This window comes from Anabrus simplex, chromosome 14 (assembly GCF_040414725.1).
Source record: "Anabrus simplex isolate iqAnaSimp1 chromosome 14, ASM4041472v1, whole genome shotgun sequence".
Lineage (NCBI taxonomy): Eukaryota > Metazoa > Arthropoda > Insecta > Orthoptera > Tettigoniidae > Anabrus > Anabrus simplex.
Window position 1 is genome coordinate 96677373 of NC_090278.1, and position 25922 is coordinate 96703294.

The window sequence follows — 25922 nt, forward strand, 5'->3', positions numbered from 1 at the left end:
AAATAGCTCAGATGTTTGACTCTGTGTCTGTGAACTGACTGACAAATGGAAACTGAACTTTAATGTTGCATACCTTTTATTCTTCTTTTCAATTACAATGGAACTGAACTTCACAATTTTATTTATCTGGTGAAATTTACATGAACAAATGACAAATGATGGAACATTTTGTTTGAAGCAAGTCACATGATGCAAATTTCAAAAAGAAAATAACAAATCAACCTCACACACTACTCACAGTTAACGACAAGGATATTACAACAAAAGAGGTTCCATAGGGAACAGATTTAGTTCAGTGTTTCAACTCGATAGTTCCTTTGGCTTTTGCTTCCCCAAGGTACATGGCTTCATCCAACAACTGCTGTAGCTCCTTCGTGTGCACCGCCCTGGAGCCAGTGGCAGGAGATGCCGATGCTCCTCGTCCAGCGTAGCTGATCTGCAAAATGTACAACTCAGACCAGTCTTTGTAAACATAAAATATCAGGGGTTTTTAATGTTATGCTCCCTCCATCAAAACCACTGAAGTGATGAAAATTTATAAACAAGGATAACTGTGCTCACTGTGGTTAAAATCCTCTGAGAAAATATCTCCACGAAATAAATGGATGTGTTCCATAACATCAGACTTTCAACAAAAGGTAACCTAAGCAGATTTCAAATTCAGCACATGCAGAGCAGAATGTATTCAACACAACCCAAGAAAACATTCTTAGTATAGTGTTTCGAGTTTCCTTTAATTTCTTTTCCAAACATGTCAAAATCAAGAAATAAATTCTAAGTTATTAATTTTTCTTTCAAGTTTTATTACTTTGAAACAACTCATGAACATAATCTAATAATTCCAAGTTGTCTGATGCAGTACTTTTTCACAGTCTATAATTTCTGTTTGTAAGGAAGTGTTTCATTTGTGATGACCACTGTTTGTGAATCATAGCTTGCAGTAACACAGAGGACTCCAAAACAGAGCTCTGTGTAATGCCTTCCTAACGACAAGTGGGAGGGCTGTATATACTGAGAGAAAATCTCCACCAGAGATTATTTATGTATTGAATAGGTGGAATTTAATAAACATTAATATTTCTTTGACTTTAGTGGACTTTTACCAGAAAGAGAAAAAAGAAGCAGGTAGCAGGTAGGGACCCTCTTCGGAGGCAGCCCTACCCAGGGAGTGGCGCCTCTGCCTATGTGAATCCCAGAGCACACTGACCCAGTGTGTAACATCTGGTATGGGTCCCAGCTCAGAGTTACGACGTATTATAAGTTTACTCATTCAGGACAAATATTTTAAGTTCCCTATGGGAATCAACATCTGTATCATCAGCAGCATCTATGGCGGAGAAGGTAGACTTTGGTACGGTGGAGATGGCGGAAGGGGCAAACCATAGCGTGTGTACTCCAGAGGGGCGGCAATGAAAGGCTCTGTCTCCATGTTAGGGGCAGCCTAATTTTGCACTTGGCAGTAGGTATAAAATGCCTCTGGCCGTGGCGAGCCCATCGTAACAATAGCCTATATGAACTAAGCAGATATGGTTCCAATTTCCTAGATGGAGGCCTAAGTCCACTTCATGTACTAGCACTAATGGTTCCCTGCCAAGAGACACTTGAAATGTGTGAACGTTTGCTTGAATACAGGAGCAATCCCAATGTTCGGACAAAGATGGAATACAGTGAAGATGACAAAGCCTTTGATTTCACAGATGATGGTGATTGCAAGCGTAATGGGAAGAACGTGTTGCATGCTCTATGCATGTGGCCAGATGCTAATTTAGACAACGTTACAAATGCTGGTGGAGAAGGGGAACGCAGATTCTGAGACACTCTACCTGGAGAACTCTCCACTCACACTCGCGACAATCAGGGGGAATGTGGAGCTTATCAAAGCACTACTGGAAACAAGAGGGGCAAACCCCAACCAACAGCTGACATCAAAAGTTGCAGTGCCGCTAGATGTACTGATGACTCGGTCAGGCACGGACAAGCTACCACCAAACGACATCATGGAAATGGTTTAACATTGGAACATTGTGTCGGAAGGAGGAGGGTGAACGACAGAACGAAGTGGGTTTGAAACACAATGTTGGCAGTTCTGAAAATGGTTTTCTGTGGTTTCCCATTTACACACCAAGCAAATGCTAGAGCTATACCTTAATTAAGGCCACGGTTGCTTTCTTCCCACTCCTAGCCCTTTCCTATCCCATCATCGCAGTAAAATCTATCTGTGTCGGCGCGACGTAAAGCAAATTTTGAAGAATTTTTTAAAATCAGAAAAAATCATAAAGGAACATCATGAAAGAAAGAAGAAGGGCTCCTTTTAAATTGGATACCCTAATATCACAATGTTGGAAGAAAACTAAATAGGAAGACATACAATATTGAAACACCCTACCCGGCATGCTGGAAGGGTTCAGCGATGATGATGATAACAATATTAAAAATTAATAAAATTGATCAACAATAACATTACATTGTATATTTTTTGTTTTGATGTGCTAGATAATAGATAGATTTATCATCAACAGGTTATTTGCCCAATTAAAGATAATTCAATAAAACAGTAAATAAAACAATATACAACAAATACACCTTAAATAAATAACACTAATTTAGTAAAATAATAACCATGTTCAAACTAAATCTGGAGACCTTTATATATGCATATTTACAACACCTTAAATAAATAAAACTGAATCTCCTTAAATAATTGTAATGATTAAACTACGTCTAGAAACATTTACATACACATACTTACATATTTTACAGAGGTTCATCTTAAGTTCATGAGGTCGTTAGGGCACGTCTGATTTTAGACGGGCGTGAGTGGAAAAGATCCACTGATTCACCCACCTCATTTAGTGCTGTTAATGCCCTCAGAAGCCATGAGTTAGTCCGAGCCACAGTTCTCACTTTAGGCAGATGAAAAATATATCTTTGCCTAGTAATGCGACTAGAAACATGTAATGGAATAAACTTCAGTAATGTTGAGCAGTCCACTCTATTTGTGAGACACTTATAAAGAAAGAGGGCATTGGCACATCTGCAGTGTGAGTGCAATGTCTTCATACTCATAGTCTCACAAAAAGACTCATAATCGGACGAAGACCGAGAAATACCACAGTTCCTTTGTCTCCGATAGATGGCATTACTGCTGCGTGCCCCAGGCTGAGTGGCTCAGACAGTTGAGGCGCTGGCCTTCTGACCCCAACTTGGCAGGTTCAATCCTGGCTCAGTCCGGTGGTATTTGAAGGTGTACGTCAGCCTTGTGTCGGTAGATTTACTGGCATGTAAAAGAACTTCTGCGGGACTAAATTTAGGCACCTAAATGTCTCCAAAAACCGAAAAAGTAGTAAGACGTAAAGCAAATAACATTTTTATTATTAGAACAGGCTCAGACAGTTCCTACCAAGAAATCGCAAACCAAAAGATTGATTAAAGTGATTCAATGTGGTCTCAAAAGAAGAAGAATAAGAAGAAGAAGAATAAGAAGAAGAAGAAGAGCCTGCCTTAGTATTGGCTGGGAAATCAGATAACTTTTTTTTTTTTTTTTTTCAGCGTGCCATTCCTCTGGTTGAGTTCAGTTATCGCTGAATTTTACTTTGTTCCTAATTATTAACTCTGAAAACTCTATTCGTATCACCTTGGATTAATTAAAAATGTAAATGGTTTTGGTGGGGGCTTACCGTCTCCCATTTGGTATCGTTCAGCATATTGGAGAGTCTGGCCACCATGTAACTCCACGCTCCATGGTTCTTGTGCTCCTCTTGCACCCAGCACAGCTCTGAGTTGGGATACTTGACGACCTCTTTGATCAGGTCTGCATACGGAAAGGGACACAGCTGCTCGATTCGCGTGATGGCTATGGTCGACTCGAGGTCTTTCTCCTTGCGCGCCTGCCTGCAACACGAGTTAACAGCCCTTCATCTCGCTGACCAATACACAGCACAACCATGGAGAGGACCAAACAAGGAAGAGAAAATAAGGCCACAGTTCTTCTTCACATTACAGGAAAAATGCAGAAGAAGAAACTTGTTTATAGTTTTTATAATGGTTGATTAGATCCTGCCCTGTGCATTTATTGTTTTAGGTTGAAAGTGCATTTATATGTCTTGTAATTTTGAGCTTACCACATGAGATTCATAAAATCTACCTTTTGTGGATACAGTTGTCCTTGTCCCCTCTTTTGTACATGACTTGATTTAGCACTTGTTTGTTCCTTTGTAAGGAATTTATGACACCTAACAGTGGCGTATACTGAGGGCTACCAAGGCTATCGGTGAAGTCCGAACATCAAATAAGAATGATGGAAATCTAAAGCACATTATAATGTTTGGTATCTGATACATTGTTCTACAAGGTGTCCAGGTTAAAGGTAGAATAATATAAAATTTAATAACTTGAGAAGTAGTGGAGATATTTACTTGCAGTTTGTTTCTACAAGTAGGGTAACTCAACATGTTTGCTTACATACATAATAAACCTTGATATGCGCACCATTAGGAAGAAAATCGTGTTCTACTTCATCTCCGAGTGTTCTGCAGCATTGTAGGCGCAACATTTGCGATAGCTGCACAAATGCGATGACGCAGATCTGGTAGATCACGAACTGGTGTCTGGTACACTTGATTCTTGACAAAACCCCACAGGAAAAAATCAAGTGGCATAATGTCGGGGCTTCTAGGGGGCCAAGCAATTGATGGACTACCTCTTCCAATCCAGCAATCTGGGAACTCACGATTCAAGAAATCCCTTACAACTTCCGCATAATGGCATGGTGCACCATCTTGCTGAAAGATCACGTCATGAGGAGGTTGTGGCACAACATACTGCTCCAACATGTCTAGGTAACGTGTTCCATTAACTGTATGCTCCGTGAAGAAGAATGGGCCAATAACCGTGTCCTTCGACAATCCACACCACACATTCACTTTCGGAGAGTCTTGTTCCAACTCTGTCACTACGTACGTGATCTGTTCAGATCTCCATATGCGGCAATTGTGTTTGTTTACCATGCCAGAAATATGGAATTTAGCCTCGTCTGAGAAACAGACCGAATTGAGGAAAGCCTCGTTTCTATCAATTTTTGCCAGAATTGTTTCCGTGAATGCCTTTCATAGCGGCCTGTCCTGAGATTTGATTTTTTGACGAAGCTGCAGTTTGTACGCTTGTAGGCACAACCTTTTGTGGACGACATCGTGTACTGTCGAACGAGGTAACTGTAACTACCTACTTGCTTGTCGAATTGACTTACAAGGGCTCCGGACTCGAGGATTAATCAACAGTAGCCCCTGAAACTGCGTGCTTGGCATGGTGGCCCGACTTTGACAGCAAGGTCCCAGATTCTCAAAGGCGCCTGTCCCATTTCATGATTGTTACGTAAGTGGGAACATCATCAGTTGGAAACAGTCCACACTCATGATGAAATCTACATTTGTACTAGTGTAACGGATCTTATCTCCACGAGCGAAAGCACACAGAACACCTTCTGCTGTAGAGTCCACATGGTTACTGGCGGGCTTCTTGTGAACAGTGCAGTTACGCGCATGCGCATGTGGTACCACCGCCACCACAAGCGAATACAGAAAACATTTTGAGTTAACTGCCAATAAATATCTGCATTATTTCTCAAGTTATTAAATTTTATATTATTATACCTTTAACCCAGACACCTTGTATTTACAAAACTTGAAGGCAATTTGAAAAACATTGCTCGAATTTCTGAGTGCAAGGCATTGGAGACTGACATTGCAGCCCATGCTCACCTCACCCAGCTTGCTGCTGAATGTGTGATTGGTCTGGGAACCGAGGGATAGGTGTGCAAAGCTTCGCTCCATCAGTTTGCCACTGCTATTGAAGGAGAGAGAGTAATTCTCCAGACGACTCCAAATTGACATGATTGACCCATGTACGATGGTGTCGCACATTTATAGCTGAATGTGCAAGACATCTTCCTGATTGTTTATAGATGAGAAAATTAGTGTACAACGTGTGGGGTTACTTTTGTGATCATGGGTCAGATACTATCACTGATCTACCAAGGAAGCTAACAAACCAGTGAATTACAAGATACTGTGTTACAATCATTCTGTATTGATGGTTTTCACTTTACAAAGGACATATTATGTATTGAATAGGAGGACACATTACAAAGGAAATTTAAAGTGAAAACCAGTGAATGATGGGTACGACCGCTGACAGTGCTGTAAAATTCTGCATTTTAATTTGATGATAATAATAATGATATTATATTCGTTTACGGCCATTTGAGACCACGTTAAGCAACAATCACACACTGCTTCTTTGCAGCCCAAAATCTTTGCATTCTTACCTCTGGCCATCCCCTATTACTTTTTTGTTCGTCATGGAAGCCTCTGAAGCTGTCAATCGCTGATCTATACTTTGTCCGGTTTAGGATGTCTTCCTGATTTAATCCAGACTGCTCAAGATCCTTTCTTACCTCCCTGAACAATTCATCAGAAATTTTAGGGCTACTGTCAAGTGTTTTAAAATCTGTTTTGTCAGCCTCTTCTTGTCCATTATAAAACAAATGTCCATAAAATTAGAGTCTTCTTTCCTTCAATGACTCAATCATTCTTTCACTTTCTTGGTATATTTCTCCCCTTTCTCGTAACCTATACTGGCCATCCATGATTTTTGGACCCATTATCTTGCGGAGGATCTTCCTCTCAGTTTCTCGGCTTTTCTTAATCCCGACATTCTTGTCATTTGGAGGTATTCACTAGCATACAGACGCTGTTTTTAATAATAATAATAATAATAATAATAATAATAATAATAATAATAATAATAATAATAATAATAATAATAATAATCGACTTCAAGAGTGTAAACTCAAGACTATCACTCATGATGATCAAATCAGCGAATAAGAAATACACGCTGATAAATGCTCATGCACCAATAAATGAAGATAATAAAAAGAACCCCGATATGGTTGAAGAGTTTTGGGACAAACTGGGGGATGAAATACTAAAGATCCCAAAAAATAACATCAAAATTCTCCTAGGGGACTTCAATGCACAAGTGGGGCGGGAAAGGAAGTACATTGAAATAGTTGGACAATATCCGGCACACAACAGGACGAATAAAAACGGAGAAAGACTGATCAATTTATGCAATATGAACAACTTCAAACTCATGTCTACCAATTTCAAAGCACGCCCCAACAAAAAGAATACATGGGTATCACCAAACCCCTTGCTAGGCGAATTTTAACTGGACCATGTAGCGATATCCAAGAACAATTACAAGGAAAGTCATAACGTCAAAGTTAGAAAAGTGGTTAATGTAACATCAGACCATTATTTATCACAGATTAAGATGAATTTCATACCCGGACGAAAAACACATATCTGTAGCAATAGAGTGCCAAAAATTGACCGTGAATTGCTCATCTAAGAAAAGAGGGAAGAATACAGGAAAAAGCTACAGGTGCCAAAAAATTGGAATGAAGTGACAAAAAAATCTGCAGGAGCCAGCAGTTGAATTAGCATCTACGAAACGTCGAAGCAAGCATGCATGGTGGAATGCAGAATGTGAAAATGCAATCAAAGAAAGATTTGAGGCATGGAAATCATGGAATGAGAATAAGACTGACAAATTTGGAAAAATCACGAGAAGTAAGGAAACAAACCCACCAAACACTGAGAAGAGTCAGAAGAGAACACCTTAGGCAGAAGTCACAGAAATGGATGAAAACTTCAAGGAAAACAATACCAGATTATTCCATAGGGCCTTTAAAAATAGAATCAAAGGCTATATAGCACCGAGCCTGCATTTCAAGAAAACGGACGGAACTCTTGCCCTCAACAATAAAGATAACTGTGAAATCCTTGCACAGTACTTTGAAGACCTCCTTAACTGTGAATCACCACGGGAAAAATTGGAGATTGAGAAGGACACAATCCAGAACCCAGATTCTGAACCACCAGATGAGGGAGAAGTAAGGGAAGTAATAAACTCCCTAAAGAACAACAAAGCACCTGGTGAAGATGGAGTAATAGCAGAACGCCTTTATCACTGAAGTGACAGAACTGTTCCGGAATATTTGGAGAGATGAGAAAATACCAGAAGACTGGCTAGTGGCATTAATACACCCACTACATAAAAAGGGACCGGAAACAGACGTCAACAACTACCGAGGAATATCACTTTTATCTGTCACGTATAAGATTTTTTCTAAACTCCTATTGAACAGACTGACACCGCAAATTGACCACAAGTTGAGAGAGTATCAGGGTGGCTTCAGGAGAGGGCGCTCTTGTCAGGACCATATCTTGAGTCTAAAAATGATAATCAAATATTACAATGCGCGGCCAAAGAACATCTTCATCTCTTTCGTTGACTTTCAAAAAGCATACGATTCAATAGATAGAGACACATTGATGGAAATTTTGAGAGAATATGGCATCGATCAAAAAACACTCAACTTACTTAGGTTAACACTAACAAACACCATTTCCAAAGTGAAATTTCGAGGAGAGATCAGCAAACCCTTCCAGATAAAAACAGGTCTGAGACAGGGTGACAGCTTATCCCCAACACTCTTCAACGTAGTTCTAGATAAGGTCATGAAAACACTGTGGAAACATGACGACTCAGGTGCTATAATAGGTAGTAAAAATAAACATGTCAAACCCAAGTGTTTGGCCTTTGCTGATGATTTGGCACTCTTCGCTGAGACAGAACAGGAAGCAATAACACAGATAAATGAACTACAGGAGATAGACGAGAAAACAGGTTTAAAAATCTTCTTCACGAAAAAAGAGATGATGAGCACGGACAGGAATTATGTGAAGAGAACAATGAAGACGAAATATGGCGAAGTGAAGGTCACAAAGCAGTTTAAATACCTGGGAGAAATTATCAGCAGCAACGGGATGGATAAAGAGGCCATGGAAAATAGAAGACTTAAGTTGGAAAGGCTAAACACTGCCACCAAAGCCATTTACAACAAAAAGAATCTTTCCATCAATGCGAAACTAAGACATTATGACGCTGTGGTAAAACCAGTGATTCTGTATGGGGTGGAAACAGCAACACTAACGAACCTGGAAAAACTACTAAGATTGAAAGGAGAATATTGAGGAGGATTTACGGCCCAAGGGTGGTAGAGGGAAACTACAGATTACGATCAAATAAGGAGATATACAAAAGAACAGAAGACCTGGAAACAACAATAAGGAAAAGACGGTTGCGATTCTATGGACACATGGTCAGAATGGATCCAGCAAGGTTAAATAAACAAATTTTTAATAAAATATACTACTTGAAGAGCCAGGGGGGATATGCCAAACAGATGAAGGAAGAACTCAAGAGGTTAGGAATTGCAGATGAAGAATGTCGTGATAGAGACCAATTCAGGAAAAGACTTTCCAACATAAAAGTTCTGGTTGAAGAAAAGAAAGAGCACAAAGGGGGAAGATGGACTGAAGAGAGAAGAGCCCAACATTCTGAAAGAATGAAGGCACTGTGGAGAAAGAGGAAGGAAGAAGGGATGATTAGAAGGAAGTGAAGTGATATTGGCATGGTCCTAAGTTTGGCCGGTTCGCAAGAAATAAATAATAATAATAATAATAATAATAATAATAATAATAATAATAATAATAATATATAAACTTTATTGCGCACAAGTTGTGCAATATTAGGATACATTAATCAATACAGAAGTCTATGATTGATTTCACACGATTTTTACATGACAGTACGTGATTTTGTCCCTTGCAGATAAGCGTCCTCCTTTCCTGATGACCATGTGTATGGTCTTTTCTGTGTTTATTTGCAGTCCGTTGTATTCAGCCCATGTTCCTAGAGCATTTATTCCTTTCTGGAGTTCGTTAGTATCGTGAGAACCCATCACCATGTCGTCTGCGTATATATAAATCTTGAGGGACGGAGCGGAATTTCTTATTGCTTGGACCACGTCATGTGTGGCTACGTTGAACAGAAGGGGACTAAGGGGGTCTCCTTGTAACACTCCGTTTGTCTGTATAATTTCTTGCGAGGTTGTTACGTTGTCTGAAATTATGATGGTGTTTTTACTCAGGATGTTGTGTATCAAGACGCTTAGTTCCTTGTTTTGCTCCACCATCTGTTCTAGTTTGGTGCATGTTAAGGTCCTGTTGAGATTGTCGAACGCTTTTGTAAAATCGATGAATACTACGTGGAATTTTCCTTTTGGGAATCTTATTTCCTCCTCGATGTCGTCTATGAGGTTTTTGACTGCATGTAGGGTGCTTCGGCTTTTCCTGAATCCAAATTGTTCCCCTAGGATCTTGTTGTCGATTTCTTCTGTTAGTCTTATCTTCACTAGATTCGTCAGAATTTTGAGAAAGTTGTTCTCCAGCACGATTCCCCGGTACGAGTTTGGGTCAAGTGGCTCTCCTTTTCCCTTGTATAGCATTCTAATTTTCAAGGTTTTCCAGCTCACCGGGATTTGTCCTGTATACAAACATAAGTTCATCATGTTTGTGATTGCTGGGATTAAAACTTCCGAGGCTGCTTTGATGTGCTCGTTAAATATCCCATCCGGGCCTGCTGCCTTCTTGTTTTTCAATGTTGATATAGTGTTTCTAATTTCCTCTGTTGTGAATCCTCTGATGTCATCATATTGTCTTGTTATTTCATGAGCTTCGTTGACCCTTTGTTGGTTTAGGATGTTCGTGAAGTGAGCCTCCCAGATTGGCATCTCTATTTTCCCCATTGTCTGTGACTGTCGTGGCTTTAGAGCAATGTAGGGGTTTTCTTTTGCTTCTTCCACCATTCTTCTAGCCTCAAGTTCTGTGAAATCGTCTCGTTTCTTCTTTAGAAGGTTTTTATATTCTTTTCTGAGTCTGCTATATGTGATCAGGTCGTCCTGATTTTGAGTGCATTTGGCCACGTGAAGGGCTGATATGACTCTCTTTCTCTCTTTTATTATTTATAAATTTCATTTTCCGTATTGACAGATTCAAAGTATAGATAAGAAATGTGTTTTTCCATCATTCAATACACAATATATTTTAATAGATTAAACTAGTACCGGCACGGTACTAGCTGATGATGGCCGTTAAAGAGCCGAAACCGGTACTAGTTTAATCTATTAAAATATATTGTGTATTGAATGGTGGAAAAACACATTTCTTATCTATACTTCTCTTTCTCTCTGTGTAGCATTGTTGATCAAACCATTTCTTTACCTTTCTCTCGTTTATTGTGGAGGTTGCGAATTTGATTATGTCTTCTAGCGCTGTTGCAGCAGCATTTAGGTCCTTTTCCTGAATCTTGTTTTCAAAGATGGTAAGCTTGTCTCCATTTTCGTGTATTTTATTCTCGCCTATCTTTCTGGAGGTTCTTTTCGTATGGTTTGTTTCCTGTCGTGTGCCTGTAGATTCATTCAATTTGAAAGTAGTTGTCACTGGACAATGTTTCTTTATTGGTGTCACCGCGTCAGAATATAACACCTTATGGTCCGTTACTTCTAGATCGTTGCCTTTGTACAGGATTACGTCTATGGTACTGCTACCATTATGTGCATAGTATGTGTTGTCTTCTCTCTTACTAACCAGTGTAAATTCCTCTTCAGCCATCATCTGTAGTAGTTCCCTACTTCTGCAATCATACTTATCTAGCCTACAGTTTAGGTTGCCTGCTATAATAATAATTTTTCCCATGGCCGACTTTCCTAGAGCAGTCACCACGATTGCTATGATGTCTTCAATCGGGGTCAGTGGTTCGATGTATAGGCCTACGAGTCACTCTCTCAGACTCCATTAGTATGGTGTCTTCTTGTTGACAGACGCAAGATGTTCTTCCTATCGTTGGTTTGTAGAAGGATGAAATGAATGGCAAAGTCATTATAAAAACCCAGCCCGAAGCCAGGAGAATTAACAGTACGAGGAGGTTGATTCCAAGAATTGAACCGGGCCCATCGACCAAAGGCAGATATTCTATCCATTTAACCACAAAACCGGGCTTTATTTTGCTAACTCCTAGGCTACCATTTCCACTGATCAGGTGTCAAGTATTGGCAATGGCAGAGGCCAGGGCATTGGCTTGTGAAACAGACTTGACAACACAGTAGGCTACTCCAGTGGCTCAAAACGCTTAAGGCTTAACGTCCACTAAACCAACCATCAAAAAGGGAGTAACTTAAGTGTAGTGGTAGCCTACGTCTTGATCCCAGCTTACGCCACTGGTAGATGAATAAGAAACATGTTACTGTCATGTTGGGACTGGAGTATGTTCAGTGAAACACTCACGCTACGTCATAGTACACCTTTCCCGTGCACAGAATGTGTTTCTTGACAGCATCAGGCGCTTTTGTGGCTGGACCAACATCTGGCAGAACCCAGCGAAATGTGCTGCCTGCAAGAGAAACACTGATTGTACAAATATTGACTGAAAATGAATAAGTCATCATGGAATAGGTATCCACTTGGTCTTGTTGAGAAATGGTCACTGTAAACTAAGGGTTGGTACTTGGTCCAGTGCTGTTTTAATATTTATAAATGACATAGGTTATCTAGAGCTTACCAAAAAGATATTCTTATTTGGAGATGAAATTTTTGTCTTTTATGAAAATGCTCACAAACAGCAAATTATGCAAAGTCTACAAGATGATTTGAATAAATTCATTTCATGGTTTAATAATAATAAGAATAAGTTAGTCATAAACACTTCAAAAACCAAATCCTACAATGCAAGCATAACTACTACAATTAAAATTGGAAATGAAGCTATCGAAGGAGTTACAGAATGTACTACTGGGTCTAATCTTAGATACTAACCTAAACTAGGATGTACATAGGTCAAATGTAAAACGTGAAGTAGCCAGCCTGATAGGCTAAGAGATATTGGAATGAAGGAACATTCATTCTCATCTTATGTATGTAATCTAGTCCAGAAAAGAGCAATTAAAATTTTGTACAAGTTCAATTTTACAAAGTCATCCATTGATGTATTTAATGAAACAAATATTCTGCCTGTTAGAACCACAACTGAATACTCACAGGCTCTGTTCGTGTATAAAGGCCAGAATAATATGACATGTATCAATACAGAACTATGTACCATAGAAGATATACATGCATATAACAAAAGGTCAAACAACCAGTTCCATTTGGTCTTCTCCAACTCAACTAAATATGGCTCTAAGAATTTTACATTCTCACAGCCTATCCTCCCGAATTAGAGAACTTAAGAAACTTTATATTTTCAAAAAACAAAATACTTACTTGAACAGTATTTTAAAGACTAATAACAAAGCTTAGTATAAATTTATCTCTTATGATCTTCTTCTTCTTCGTCTTTTCTTCGTGGGGCCTCTAAATATTAATTCCTAATTAGCCTCGACCTCCAAGATCTTTTGCTACGATGTTTTTCCTTCATTCCCACCTAGTACAGTGCAGGTTGTTGTCCCTGTACTACTGCCATTTCTTTGACAAGAAGGTGGTGTGCTTTTTCAACAGGACGATACATGTCCCGCAGGATGCCGTTCATCGTTTGCATTGCTGCCAGAGAAAGGTACACTGTGTATCGATGTGACTGTTTGGGCAGCTTTTACTGGGATATGTTTGTTTCATTTAGTCTCAATTTCTGATCATATACTCCTGCAGTGATGAACTATCTGTCACATCACTTGTGAATAAAATGACCTCGTCCTTCAAGATGTTGCATGTTTAATTTTTTTTCTGGCAGTGTAGATTTAATTTTAAAGTATGCAAGTCTGTGCTTGAAAATTAAAAGAATGGAAGGACATATCTCAATATTCAACGTGTTCTTGTTTGAGTCCAATCTAATACTCCTACAACATCGGGTAAATGTTATAATTCATATAAGTCTTCAATGATTTTCGGGCATTCTTTTACTGCGGGGAAAGTAATGTAATGCAATGCAGCGGAAACTCGTTGCAGAGTTCTACACACTCATGTCTAGCACTCATCAATATAGTCACCTACAATTACATGAAAAGAGTCTGAAGCACACATATAAGTGTCAATCTGTGGGAAACTCTACCTATTTTCAATTTTTCTGGTACCTTGTTCATTATGGCTTTGGTAATAGGTATACAAAACTTTCTTCTGACAACTCTAAAAAGGTTTTTTTTTTCTGACTATGGGTCGTCCATTGCCTACTTCAGTTTGTAGATAGTGTTCATACAGCATTAAAACTTCAAACTACCGAGCTCGATCGCTGCAGTTGCTTCAGTGCGGCCAGTATCCAGTAATCGGGAGATAGTGGGTTCGAGCCCCACTGTCGGCAGCCCTGAAGATGGTTTTCCGTGGTTTCCTATTTTCACACCAGGCAAATGCCAGGGCTGTACCTTAATTAAATCCACGGCCGATTCCTTCCAATTCCTAGGCCTTTCCTATCCCATTGTCGCGGTAAGACATATCTGTGTCGGTGCGACGTAAAGCAAAAAAAAAAATCAACACATTTGTCGTGCAAATACGGTAATCCATCATCAGTAACACAACCCACTGCTCACCGTGCCGTACATCACATATTTCCAAAGGTATCTAAACTACTATCGTAAGATCACTAAACATTAAAATACATCACAATCTTTTAAATGCTCCGTGCTAAGATTGCCAGCAGTTAACTCTAAAAGTCACCAAGAGATGGCAGAGGTATACGCTCATAAAACACAGATATGATCTAGAACGATGTATTGTATTAGGGAGGGAGTTAAAGCCAAATAGTGTTCTAGATACCATTTAATTCCTCCTCATGGTCATTAGTACTTACCTACTAGCATCTCATCAAAACTAGATTTGCATTGTGGGTGTCGTAGCAGAGACTTGGGACTGAAGAGGATGAGGGGCTTGCGAAACGGGAGTGCGAGCTGCCGCCTCAAGATGTGGAAGAAGTTGGCCGGGGTTGAACAGTTTGCGATGATCCAGTTGACGTCCTTCAGCTGCCTCATGTTGACTTGAGGATCTTGCAGATCAGGAAGGGCATCGGGATCGTCGTTGCACAGCAATAGCTTTCGTGCAAGGTGGCCGCTAGAATGTTCCGGGCCCATACCTGAAAGCATAAACAAAACGACATTATGCTACATGATACCTGCACCGAAGTTGGAATTAAAATCGGATTTGAAAACTGTTGGCAATAAGCTCTCTCTGCATCAATTATTGGAACATTACTTGAGTCGTATATTTCCAAAAGTGATCTTCTCCATACTATGGACTTTTTGGATTTTTGAGAAAATCTGTTTCTAAGCTTAAATATAATTTAAACTTAGAAAATTAGATATATTTGAAAGTTTGTTCCTGTCAAAATGTGATCGATATAATTAAAATAATTAATTTCCAGCACTTCCTATAAAATATTGATTTAAAAAATGGATAAGGTCCCTTTTGGAATACTGCTGTATCGTTGGGAAGTTTCAGAACAACTGTGGATGAGGTCACAAATGGGACAATAATAACGTATAGGTAATCATTATTAAAAAGCGTGTTTGATTGATATTGAACTATTTTTATATTACACGAAAAGTCGTTTCAAGGAAATGTAACTGGAAGAGAAATATTTACTACTTTGTAAAACTATTTTCAGTAGTAATTTGGAATAACAGAAACATGTCTGGACAAAATATTGAAAATCAAATGAAGAAAAGTGAGAATATCTTATATTCACAAATCAGTGCCATCTTCTTAAACATTTTCAGATAAAATATTATCAGCAAGAGGTACCTCAAAACGTTCTCCATTCCTCAGTTACTCTTGACATTTCATTAAATCAGGGTAAAACGAGTCTCTCTTCACTCATCGAATTGTCTTCAAAATGTTCCCCCAGTAGGTCTGAAATATCCTTCAACTTCCCTACTTTGACGAGTGGTTCAATTGAAGGATTTCTGGGGAGATGCTTGTGGCCACTTTTCCACAATCAGTCCTGCAGAATGTTTCTTCTTTCTCTAGAGCAGGGATGGCAAACCTTTTAATGCCGTGTTTATTACTTTGTACTGTGCCATCGGTTATTTTCCTTGGAACCCCCATTCGACTTCATTTAGGTATTAGATTGCATAAATCCATTGAACTGAATGTTTCATGATTTTATTTTGCAAAGATCACTGAAAATTACATTTTAAAAAACAGATACATTTTAAGAATAAGGTATATTTTTGCTTCAACCTAATAGAATTTTAAAAAAATATGGCCATAGAATTGAGAAATAAATCTTTATTAAAGCATAATGTTGAAATATGCAATGTTGGTAGATTTTCGACCTATTTTATTACATATTAAAAACCTTAAAACATGTTAGTATGTTGTCTGACGTGTCACATACCCTGCTCTAGGGTATTACCACACCTATTCCTTTTGATGATTGGACCTTAAAATGCCAAGAGCCTGGTGCTTTCAAGCTTACATTTATTTGACTCTTACACGTGAATAGTACCAGAGCTCTTACTTGTACAAATTTTTTGCGTGTTTTTCCCAATTACTTGGATCTCTGGTTCTATTTCTTCCCCTTCCTGGTTGCTGGACCGGTACATTACTGTTCATATCCATGTCGATTAATATTGAGGTACATTCATAGAATAGTGCTTGCTGTTCAAAATTATTAAATAGACTGTCATTATTACATGGCACTTCATTGTCCACTTTTACCAACGACAACACTACTGAAGGTACTTCTACCAACATAGGTGCACGTAATATTGAAATAACACTCACTGATGTGTAATAAACTAAAATTAGAAAGGAGAAGTTATGTTATCAAACAAACATGATATCGGGAAAGGTACTTTTTGGAACGAACTCCGATTTTTATTATGCAATTACATTGAAATGGGTGCATTTTGGATTTTGCATTTTGCTGATTTGCATGCAAGATTTCAAGAGGATGGCGCTAGTATCACTAACTCAAAAATTGCCAATTTTGGAGAAAGCCCCTTTTGGAACGATAGGACTTACTTGTGCCCCAGTCATTGTTACTCTTCACCTTAATGAAGTCTCTCTCTAATGAGTGTCAGACTTGCACCACTAAAGGATACCTGCTGTACCATGCTCAAAATGCTTCTTTAATATGGAAATATGTAGTTTAGAGTTGCAAAGAAAATACATTTGGACATAGTTCTATGTTCTTTATAATGAACATTTATAATATTAATAGGAAACTACCGGGGGGGGGTTCAAAGTGAAGAGGTTTGCTCATTTGGATGATTTGGAAGAGTTATAAACAGCTTGAAGAAGTAAAACAAGAATGAGGTGAAAATAATGAAATGGTTAGGTCGGAGGAGAAGGAAAAAGCATAGACTATGTGAAGTTCAGCGTAGTATATACAGAGATAGCTTTTGTAGTTACACATCAGTAAAAAAAAGTATGTTAAAGAAGGTTGATCTAGCAGAGAGAACAAGCACCAAAGTACTTCAAATGTTATAGGAGTAATTCAGGGATCTCATTTAGGTTCGACAAGATTCCTTATATTCAAAATAATTTTTGTAAATGAGTGAAGTGTTCAAGTTTTCCTTTATGCATCAAAGATTAAAGATATTCAAGGCCATTTCAGCCAAGTACAGGTAGTTACAGGTATTTGATTATTGAAAATAAACTTCTTGGGATACAGTAAAAGAAAAAAAATGAAATGGCGTATGGCTTTTAGTGCCGGCAGTGTCCGAGAACAAGTTCGGCTCGCCAGGTGCAGGTCTTTTGATTTGACGCCCGCAGGCAATCTGCGCGTCATGATAAGGATGAAATGTCGTTGAAGACGACACATACACCCAGCCCCCGTGCCATTGGAATCAACCAATGATGGTTAAAATTGACAACCCTGCTGGGAATCGAACCTGGGACCCCTGTGACCAAAGGCCAGCACGCTAACCATTTAGTCCCTGAAGCCGGACAGGGATCCAGTAGATTTATATTACAGGTCGCTTGTGAGACGCAATCTTTGTGAGTTTTTGTTTGTCAGTGTGAGGTTCTGTACGGATATGGAGAGAAAGGTTGGATTTACATTCTACTAGAATAAAGATATTGCATATGACATGAAGTAATTATGAATTCATCCCAGCAAGACCTTAATTATCTAACAAAACTGAGTTGAAAGAAAATGGGATCAGTGTCTAATAAGTACATCTTCGGTTACATTTACTTTCAAGTTAGGATATGATAACCTATATTTCAAGACTGAGGCAATTCCAGTCCTTCTACATCCATTTCTTCAAGCTCATTTCCGCTTCATCAAAAGAGCAGGCATCAACACTCATCTTGACAGATCTTCAGTCTTGATATGTGAAATGTGTGACAAAAAGAAAACCAGATAAACACAGAGAAAGGGAAGAGCTATAAGATAAAGGTGGCTACCACCAGTTATGCTTGCCATCATGTTATCCTCTCCCACGATGTGTAGCGACGTTCTCGTTGACCATTATAATGAGAATATAATGAGAAAGAGCATGCATGTGGTCTCCTTTAAGTATCACCATGACGAATAGAAGAACCAAGTGTGATGACTCATCGAGTTCAAGCGCGCCCCGCCAGGCAGCGCTAGAGTGTGGTAGGTCCACAGTACCGATCAGCTGGTCTCAGGAATAGTGACACAGGAAATGTATTACTCCGTAACTGATAAGTAAATACACTGTCAACTCAGTTTGTCGGTGAATGCGGGTAGTACAAGAGTAGGAACACAGGAAAAAGAAGAAATGAATTTAGACTAATGACAAGAGAGCACATGTATGTGACAATGTATAGATTGTCTTCATGACGCTCTTCAAAGTTTAGAAGAAATTCTCGATGGTATCAGTAACACTCAATCAGGAACACTTACCTTCCATGCCGTGCGGTAGGTACAGGACGAGGCTACACTGCCGTGCCCACTTGTCTTCTCCCGCCGCAAGGAAAGTATCGAGGATCGCCTGACCGTTGTTGACAAAGTCTCCAAACTGTGCCTCCCATATGACCAGCCATTGCGGATCGGAGAGGGCAAATCCCAGCTCGAAACCCAGCACGGCATACTCAGAGATGGAACTGTTGCAGATGGTATAGGGAGCCTGGGAAGGGAAGATGTGCTGGAGAGGTACAAACACCTCCTGAAAAACACACATCTATATAACTTGCACCTGGCTTTTCAGCTCAGATTATTCCATTATTATACTACAACATATCTGTAAAAAAACCTACATTGTTAAACAAGGGATAGAAATACACACTTATGTTTCCTTCTTAAAAGAACATCAGCAGATTCTATCAAGTCACACTCAAATGCAGTAGAACCTTGATAATTCAAAATCGGTTAATTCAAAATCCGGCCTAATTTGAAGAAGCTCTCATTCCAAGAAATATGAGGTATGGTTTAGCATGTTATTTAAATTGTTTAATTCGAAATATGGATAATTCGTAATTTGAAGAACAATGTCGGTCCCCTTATGGAAATTCAGACTTTGAATTCAAACTGCCTTTACATTTAAAAAAAAGTATTTTACAGAGTAATTTAAATTTAAAATTTCTCCACGTCATGAAAGAACGCCTCTTCTGGAATGTGCAAGGGTAGCTTTCCGCACTTTCACTTACTTTGGTGTGTCTGTTTTTCTACAGTGTGCTTCATATTTGCTAAGTTTGAGTGAAATCGTAATTCTTTTGTATTCAGCATGTTAAGGAACGCCACAATATCACATAGCATGCAATGTGCGGAGAAGCAGAATCCGTGAACCCTGACAATGCCGACAGTTGGCGAAAAAGCGTGTCTCATATACCGTAATCAGTTCGTACGCACCGAACAATATTGTCAGTGCCGATAAAACTGCATTTTTTAAAAATGCCGGTCCCAAATGGATTTACAGTTTTAAAGGAGAGAAGGGCCAGCCGGGAAATCGTACAATGGTGAGGGTACCTCCACTGTGTTGCAATGCCCACAGAAGCAAAAGACTTTCACCCCTCGTCATAGGAAAGTTATATAAGGCACGATGTTTTAAGAGCATCGGGCACTTCCCATGCAAGTAAAGGCAAACAGTGCAGTAAACCAACAGATAAAGCATCTACACAGGGGAGCCAGCATAATTTGTCCTCGTCTTTGAATTGTGTTGTTTTTCTTTCGTTATGTAGGCTTATGTTTGTCAGCATTTATTTGAGTACTGTAAATACACCTTGTTGGATACATTTTGGAAATAGTGTTTTCCATGGCATTTGAAAGGTTTACACTGAGAATAGCTGCCTCTGTGGATCCGTGGTAGAGTGTCGGCCTCCGGATCCCAAGATAGCGGGTTCAAACCCGGCAGAGGTAGTCGGATTTTTGAAGGGTGGAAAAAAGTCCATTCGATACTCCATGTCGTACGATGTCGGCATGTAAAAGATCTCTGGTGACACATTTGGTGTTTACCCGACAAAATTCATTAAATCTCAGCCATAGACGCCCAAGAGAGATCCAGTTTACTCTGTCTGCCATCTAGTGGGCCTAGAGTAAAACGGAACGTCGAAATTGACGAGCAGACAGCCAGATGGCATCAAATCGAAATGTCTGCACACGGTAGCTGAGGCCATACGATTATTATTATTATTATTATTATTATTATTATTATTATTATTATTATTATTATTATTATTATTACACTGAGAATCAAGATGATTGCATGCATTAATGGGTCTTACAATATTTTGTGACGCAGCAAGTGTTGGCATTTCTGAATTACGAGAGAAGTGCCATGGCGAGAAATCGTATGCACTATTAAACAAAGACTGACATATTTCATCCTTAAAAGAACATCAGTTATGACAGGGGAAACAGTTATCCAAACACTGTAATGCAGACGGAAGCGAAAGACTATCTCTCCTCCTCATAGGAAAGGTTGATAAGGCATGATGTTTTAAGGGCATTGGGCACTTTCCGTGCAAGCATACAGTACAGTAATCCAATGAATAAAGCACTTGCATAGGGGAGCCAGTAAAGATTTCTCCTCGTCTTTGAATCATGTTTTCTTTTTCTTTTTAATTGCGTGAGGTTGCGTTTGCCAGTGAATTATCCAAGTGCATTATTTGAATACCGTAAATGCACCTTGTTGGATACATTTAGGAAATAATTTTTTTTTTCCATGGCATTTGAAAAGGGTTGGCATTTCTGAATGATGCATTGGCGGTTAATTCAAAATCATGTGATTCAAAGTCCAATTTTTGCATCCCAATGAGTTCAAATTAACAAGATTTTACTGTATTTAGAAATAATATTTATGGTTATCTCTGTGCAATATTTAGGAACTTAAATTCTAGAACTTACCTTAATAATGTCCTGCTTTATCTCCATTCCAGTGTTTGGATAACTGTTCCCCTGTCATTAGTGTGAGTCCAGTCTAAGTTGCATTTAACTGAGTCCTTCTTAACAAACCCTTTTAGTCGTGATCCTTCTAAAATATCAAGTACACTTTGTTGTTGCCCGAGGTGGAGGCAGACTGGTTGTCTTCTGTTCCCCAACCTAAGGAACTTCATTTCTGTTGCTCGTCAGCGTTGCCACTGCAGCCACTGTAACCTTCCTGCTTCAAGTGCTGTCCTCTGCTCATTACCTATCATATGTACTATTTTGGTTTGACCAATTTCAAATCCAAACTTGTTGTACATCATTTTCTCTCTTGCCCCTTATCATACCATTCTTATTATTATTCATCCAGTCATTTATCCTACTGGTGTAGACTCGACTCGACGGATCACGGAATGCCATCACATCATTACACCATAGTAGAAAGCTCTTATGCCTTTGCTGGCAGGACCTAGTGTTAACAGTGCACTATGTCTTCTGGCATAGGCTAGAGCAATTTTGTTACTTTCATAGATCTGCCCCTGTCTTATCCTTGGCTTTGACAATATGAAAGGGACTGAGGTATGAGCGATGCTAGTAATGCCAATCCTTATGCAGCCAGTCCCTGCTATGAATGGTGTGAAAATGTTGCTCATAGGGTCGGTTGGTGTATGCATTTCAGTGGGCTTGGCAGACTGATAGGTAATAGCAACTCTGGCTCGGGAGGAAAGCAATGGAAAACTACCTCACTCCTCATTTCCCTAGTACGCCTCTTCAGTGATGCCTAGGCCATCTATGACAGCTGATGGCAGAGCTGTGGAGGATCCCACCAGCTGAATCGCTGACGGACTGAACATACATACAGAAAGCTCTTATGTCGGTACTAATGGCGTTGTTTTGATCTTGCCGCTGACTTTAAGGTGGTAGACAGTATTGGCAACGATATTAAGTGCTGCGCACATGATGTGGCCATACCATTGGAGACGTCTCTCATTTATTGGGGCAATGCCAATCTTCTGCTGAATAGCATCGTTTGTATTGTGGTGAAGACGAGAGATTCCTGTCAACCATCGCAACATACGCTACTCCATAACGAGAAGTTGGTGCTCTACTCATTTTGTAACTGGCCAGCACTCAGCTCCATAGAACAGCTGCACGGTATATTTTCGACTGCAGGTTTATCAGCATTCTCTCATGACAGATCACTCTCATTAAATCCCTCTATCGCATCTATATAGCATTTATCCTTGCTCGCACTTGTGCGTTGATGTTGGTGTTACTACATAAATTAGATCCTAAGTAACGGAAGGTACATCGGTCTTCGATATGTATTCACTGTTGACTTCAATATCACAGTCACTCCTGTTTTTTAGGTATTCTGTCTTCTTGATGTTAAGGCAAAAATCAAATCTGCTGAGGGTAATTCGAGGGTTGGACAGGGTTTTGCAGATCATGTTTGGAGGTGCTGGTGAACATGACATCATCCGCATAGAGTAAGTTCTATGAAACTTTGCGCTGTAGGTCATGAGTGATCGTGTCTATTACACAAATAAAGAGTAGAGATGACAAGACTAAACCTTGATGGACACTAAGTTTCATCGGAAAGCTGTCTGGTATAGCTATTCTACTACTGTATTGGTGTTGACACAGAACATTTGAACCCAATTTATGACTTGTTTTGGATCTCTGTGCTCTCGCAATATGTACCAAATTAGACAGTATGTAGGCAGTTGAAAGCCTTCTCAGGATCAAGAAAGGCAATAGACGACTGTTACGGTCACACGATTTTCAGGATTTTTGTATACTTTCACTAAAAATTCTTAAAAATAGGTTTTTAAAAGGAAATCATGCAGTGTAATACATTTTATTAAATCATAATATCATAGGCTATTGAAATAAATATATTTTTATTTTGTACCTTTCATTATATTTTTACAGCCATCCTGAGTTTCCAAAAAAGTGTCCCAAAATGATATTATCAAAATTTTTGCGCCCATACCAGACACCAAAATACTCGACTTGCCCGAGAAAGTCAAATCACAATGTTGTACACAATTTTATGCACTTCAAAAAAATATAAACACTTTAGATGTTATATATATATTCGTTTACGGCCATTAGAGACCACGTTAGATAACAATTACATGTTTCTGGAAGCCCTCCTCACAGCCCAGAACTTCAGCATCCTCTCTCTGGCAGCCTGTCTTCTTTCATCCGTCCACCCACGGTTAAGTTTTGGTTCGTCATGGATCCCTGAAATCTGTCGATCACTGACCTAAACTTTGTTCGGTTCGAGATGTCTTCCGAATTTAGTCCCACCTGTCTGAGATCCTTTCTTACCTCCCTGAACCATTTGTCCGACACTTTAGGTATAAAGATATATATACGTATATACACAAGCACTAGAACGCCCCCGCAAAGTCACTCGGAGGAGCTACCAGAACTAGACTGCTCTCTCCTTTTTCTTGCTCTCTTTTCAGGCCTCCAAAAGTGCTGTAAATTGTGGTAACACTCCCTGTGAACGGCACAGTTACAACCAGGGCACAAATGCCGGGTCCTTCCCCTTTTTTGTTGGTCCACAGATTACGCATAAACGTTCCAGCTTTCCAGGAAGTCTGTCAATGTCACTGTCATTATCATTCATATCACTCGCGTCACTCATTATTTCATCCAACATCTTCCGAATGGGACTTGATGTTACTACGCATAACGAGAGCGTGTCTAATGAACGGCTGCAAAACAGTCGATGTATCGTCATTGACCACAACAACGTGTACAAAAAGGGCGACGCATCGTCGTTTAACCATTTGAGGGTTAATGAAGCCACATTTATTTTGACTGAGTTGCACAATGTCATGCAATCATTTATCACGAATATTTTTGAGAATTTTCTTTGTGTGTGATGGGAGGCAGATTCCACAATAATTAGAGCACACAGCTGGATGGCCCTTGTTCGTGAAAACTGGGATTGTGAGACTTGTTGCACAGCAACCACAATGGCATTAAAGAAGGTCATTAGCCAGTCTATTGTTGAACTGTTTAATTCTTTGATCTTCCATAGATCTGCCAGAAATTCATCAGGTCCACGAGCTTTCAGGGACATTGTTTTATTTACTAATTTTGCAGTCTCTTGTGCACTCATAGTTGGAATTGATCCAGAAATTGGGTGACCTTTAGGAAATGGTGGATGTGTGAATTCAATAGTTAAGATCTCGTTGAAGTGTTCACGCCAGCTTTCCAAGATCTTGTGTTTCTCAAATGGTCACCTTCCTTCATTGTCCTTCACACAAATGTAATGGTCTAAGTCTGGAGCTACTCTTTTGCTTGCTTGCTTCAAAATGAACGAAATGTTATACAATCAGTAGCTAAATCAAACGCGTAAAATGCAATAAAATCAATAAAATCGTCAACACAACTAAAAGACGTCAATTTTTACTTTAAACAGAGAATCAATAGACAAAAAAAGTATTCCTTCTTCATGTTCAATAATATAAACATATACCAAATTACTAATATCTTCAAGAAACATAACCAACAAATAGCTTTTAAAACTAATAGTAATTTTTTCAATTTCTTTAATACACGTACTATCAATCAAACTAATAAATTTTCTCAACCAGGTGTCTACAAACTACAATACAATAGCTGCAAAAGTACATATGTAGTGCAATAAGATACATGGAACATATCAATGCTTAGAGATGCAATCGTTTCTCTGCCATGGCACAACACATGACAGACTTAAAACATAATTTTACATCAACTGACCAAGATCTAAGCATATTAAAAGTGGATAAGAAGGGCACCATGCTCAACATATTGGAGAACTGTTACATTAATTTAGAACAGTAATTTTACCCTAACCATAATTATATTGAAATGAATGAAAAACCTAATATTCTGTTTGACGTAATCATTCCTATATACACTAAGTATAAATGGAAAAAAGACACGTCAAGTCCACCAATCAGTTCAAACCTACCTACCCGCCCCTCCTCCAACCCGTGCCATCATAAGCTATACTCCTGCTCCCTCTTAAGTCAGTCTGGTCTTGGTGTTCGTATCAGATGCACGCAACTTACGAAGAACATAGCGGTGAGTCTCATATAGCTATATATATTTATCTCGATCTTCTAGCTTCCCTTCTTTTCACAATCATTTACTTCAAATATTTTCTTTTCAGACATTCACTTCAAACCAATTTAAACAACAGATCACTACATTTGATGAAAAGGAATACTTATTCAAGTTATGAATGTTCCCCTTCAAGCTACATACAAACCGTTACCGATATTACTATTAAACAAACCATAATTTATAAATCAAGTGACTCGTCTATCCAACTCAGGAATATTTACTTGCTGTAGGAGCGATGACATAGTTCGGCACCAATCACAGCAGTTTTGATGTGTCATTTGGTTTTAATTTTGGATGTGTTGTTAGACTTCATCAATGTTTTAAATTTGGATTTTAAATTGAGATATACCAGATTGTTTACTTTTTTATTGGTTGTATGTGAGCATGTCTTGCAATTGGATCGTGGCTGAAGATTACCCTATGTATGTGGGGTCGAAACTAATCCCAGTTATATAGGACACTATACAAGCTAATGGCATTGAATAGGTGGACCCTTCACTACCCTTTGATAGTGATCAATTGTCAATGATTTTGTTTGCTTTAGCAAACTGGTAACTCATCTGCCT

At 39.1% G+C, this 25922-nt stretch overlaps 2 protein-coding genes across 10 annotated transcripts in view; one reads left to right on the top strand and one right to left on the bottom strand.

Moving 5' to 3' along the window:
- The window catches only part of LOC136885533 (phospholipid-transporting ATPase IF), a 266970-nt gene that overhangs the window by 144018 nt on the left and 97030 nt on the right, over positions 1-25922 (top strand). The window lies entirely within an intron of this gene.
- LOC136885536 (2-oxoglutarate dehydrogenase complex component E1) overlaps positions 80-25922 on the bottom strand; it is a 149438-nt gene continuing 123595 nt past the window's right edge. For 3 of the 4 annotated variants that reach the window (XM_067158142.2, XM_067158144.2, XM_067158145.2), the window contains 5 exons: positions 18766-19027; positions 14743-15021; positions 12255-12360; positions 3678-3891; positions 80-436 (listed from right to left, as the gene is read on the bottom strand). In XM_067158142.2, coding sequence (XP_067014243.1) covers positions 293-436; positions 3678-3891; positions 12255-12360; positions 14743-15021; positions 18766-19027 — 1005 coding nt within the window. In that variant the 3' untranslated portion in view covers positions 80-292. Of the gene's footprint in view, positions 437-3677; positions 3892-12254; positions 12361-14742; positions 15022-18765; positions 19028-25922 lie in introns of those variants that run through there. The other variant, XM_067158147.2, reaches the window with a different exon arrangement.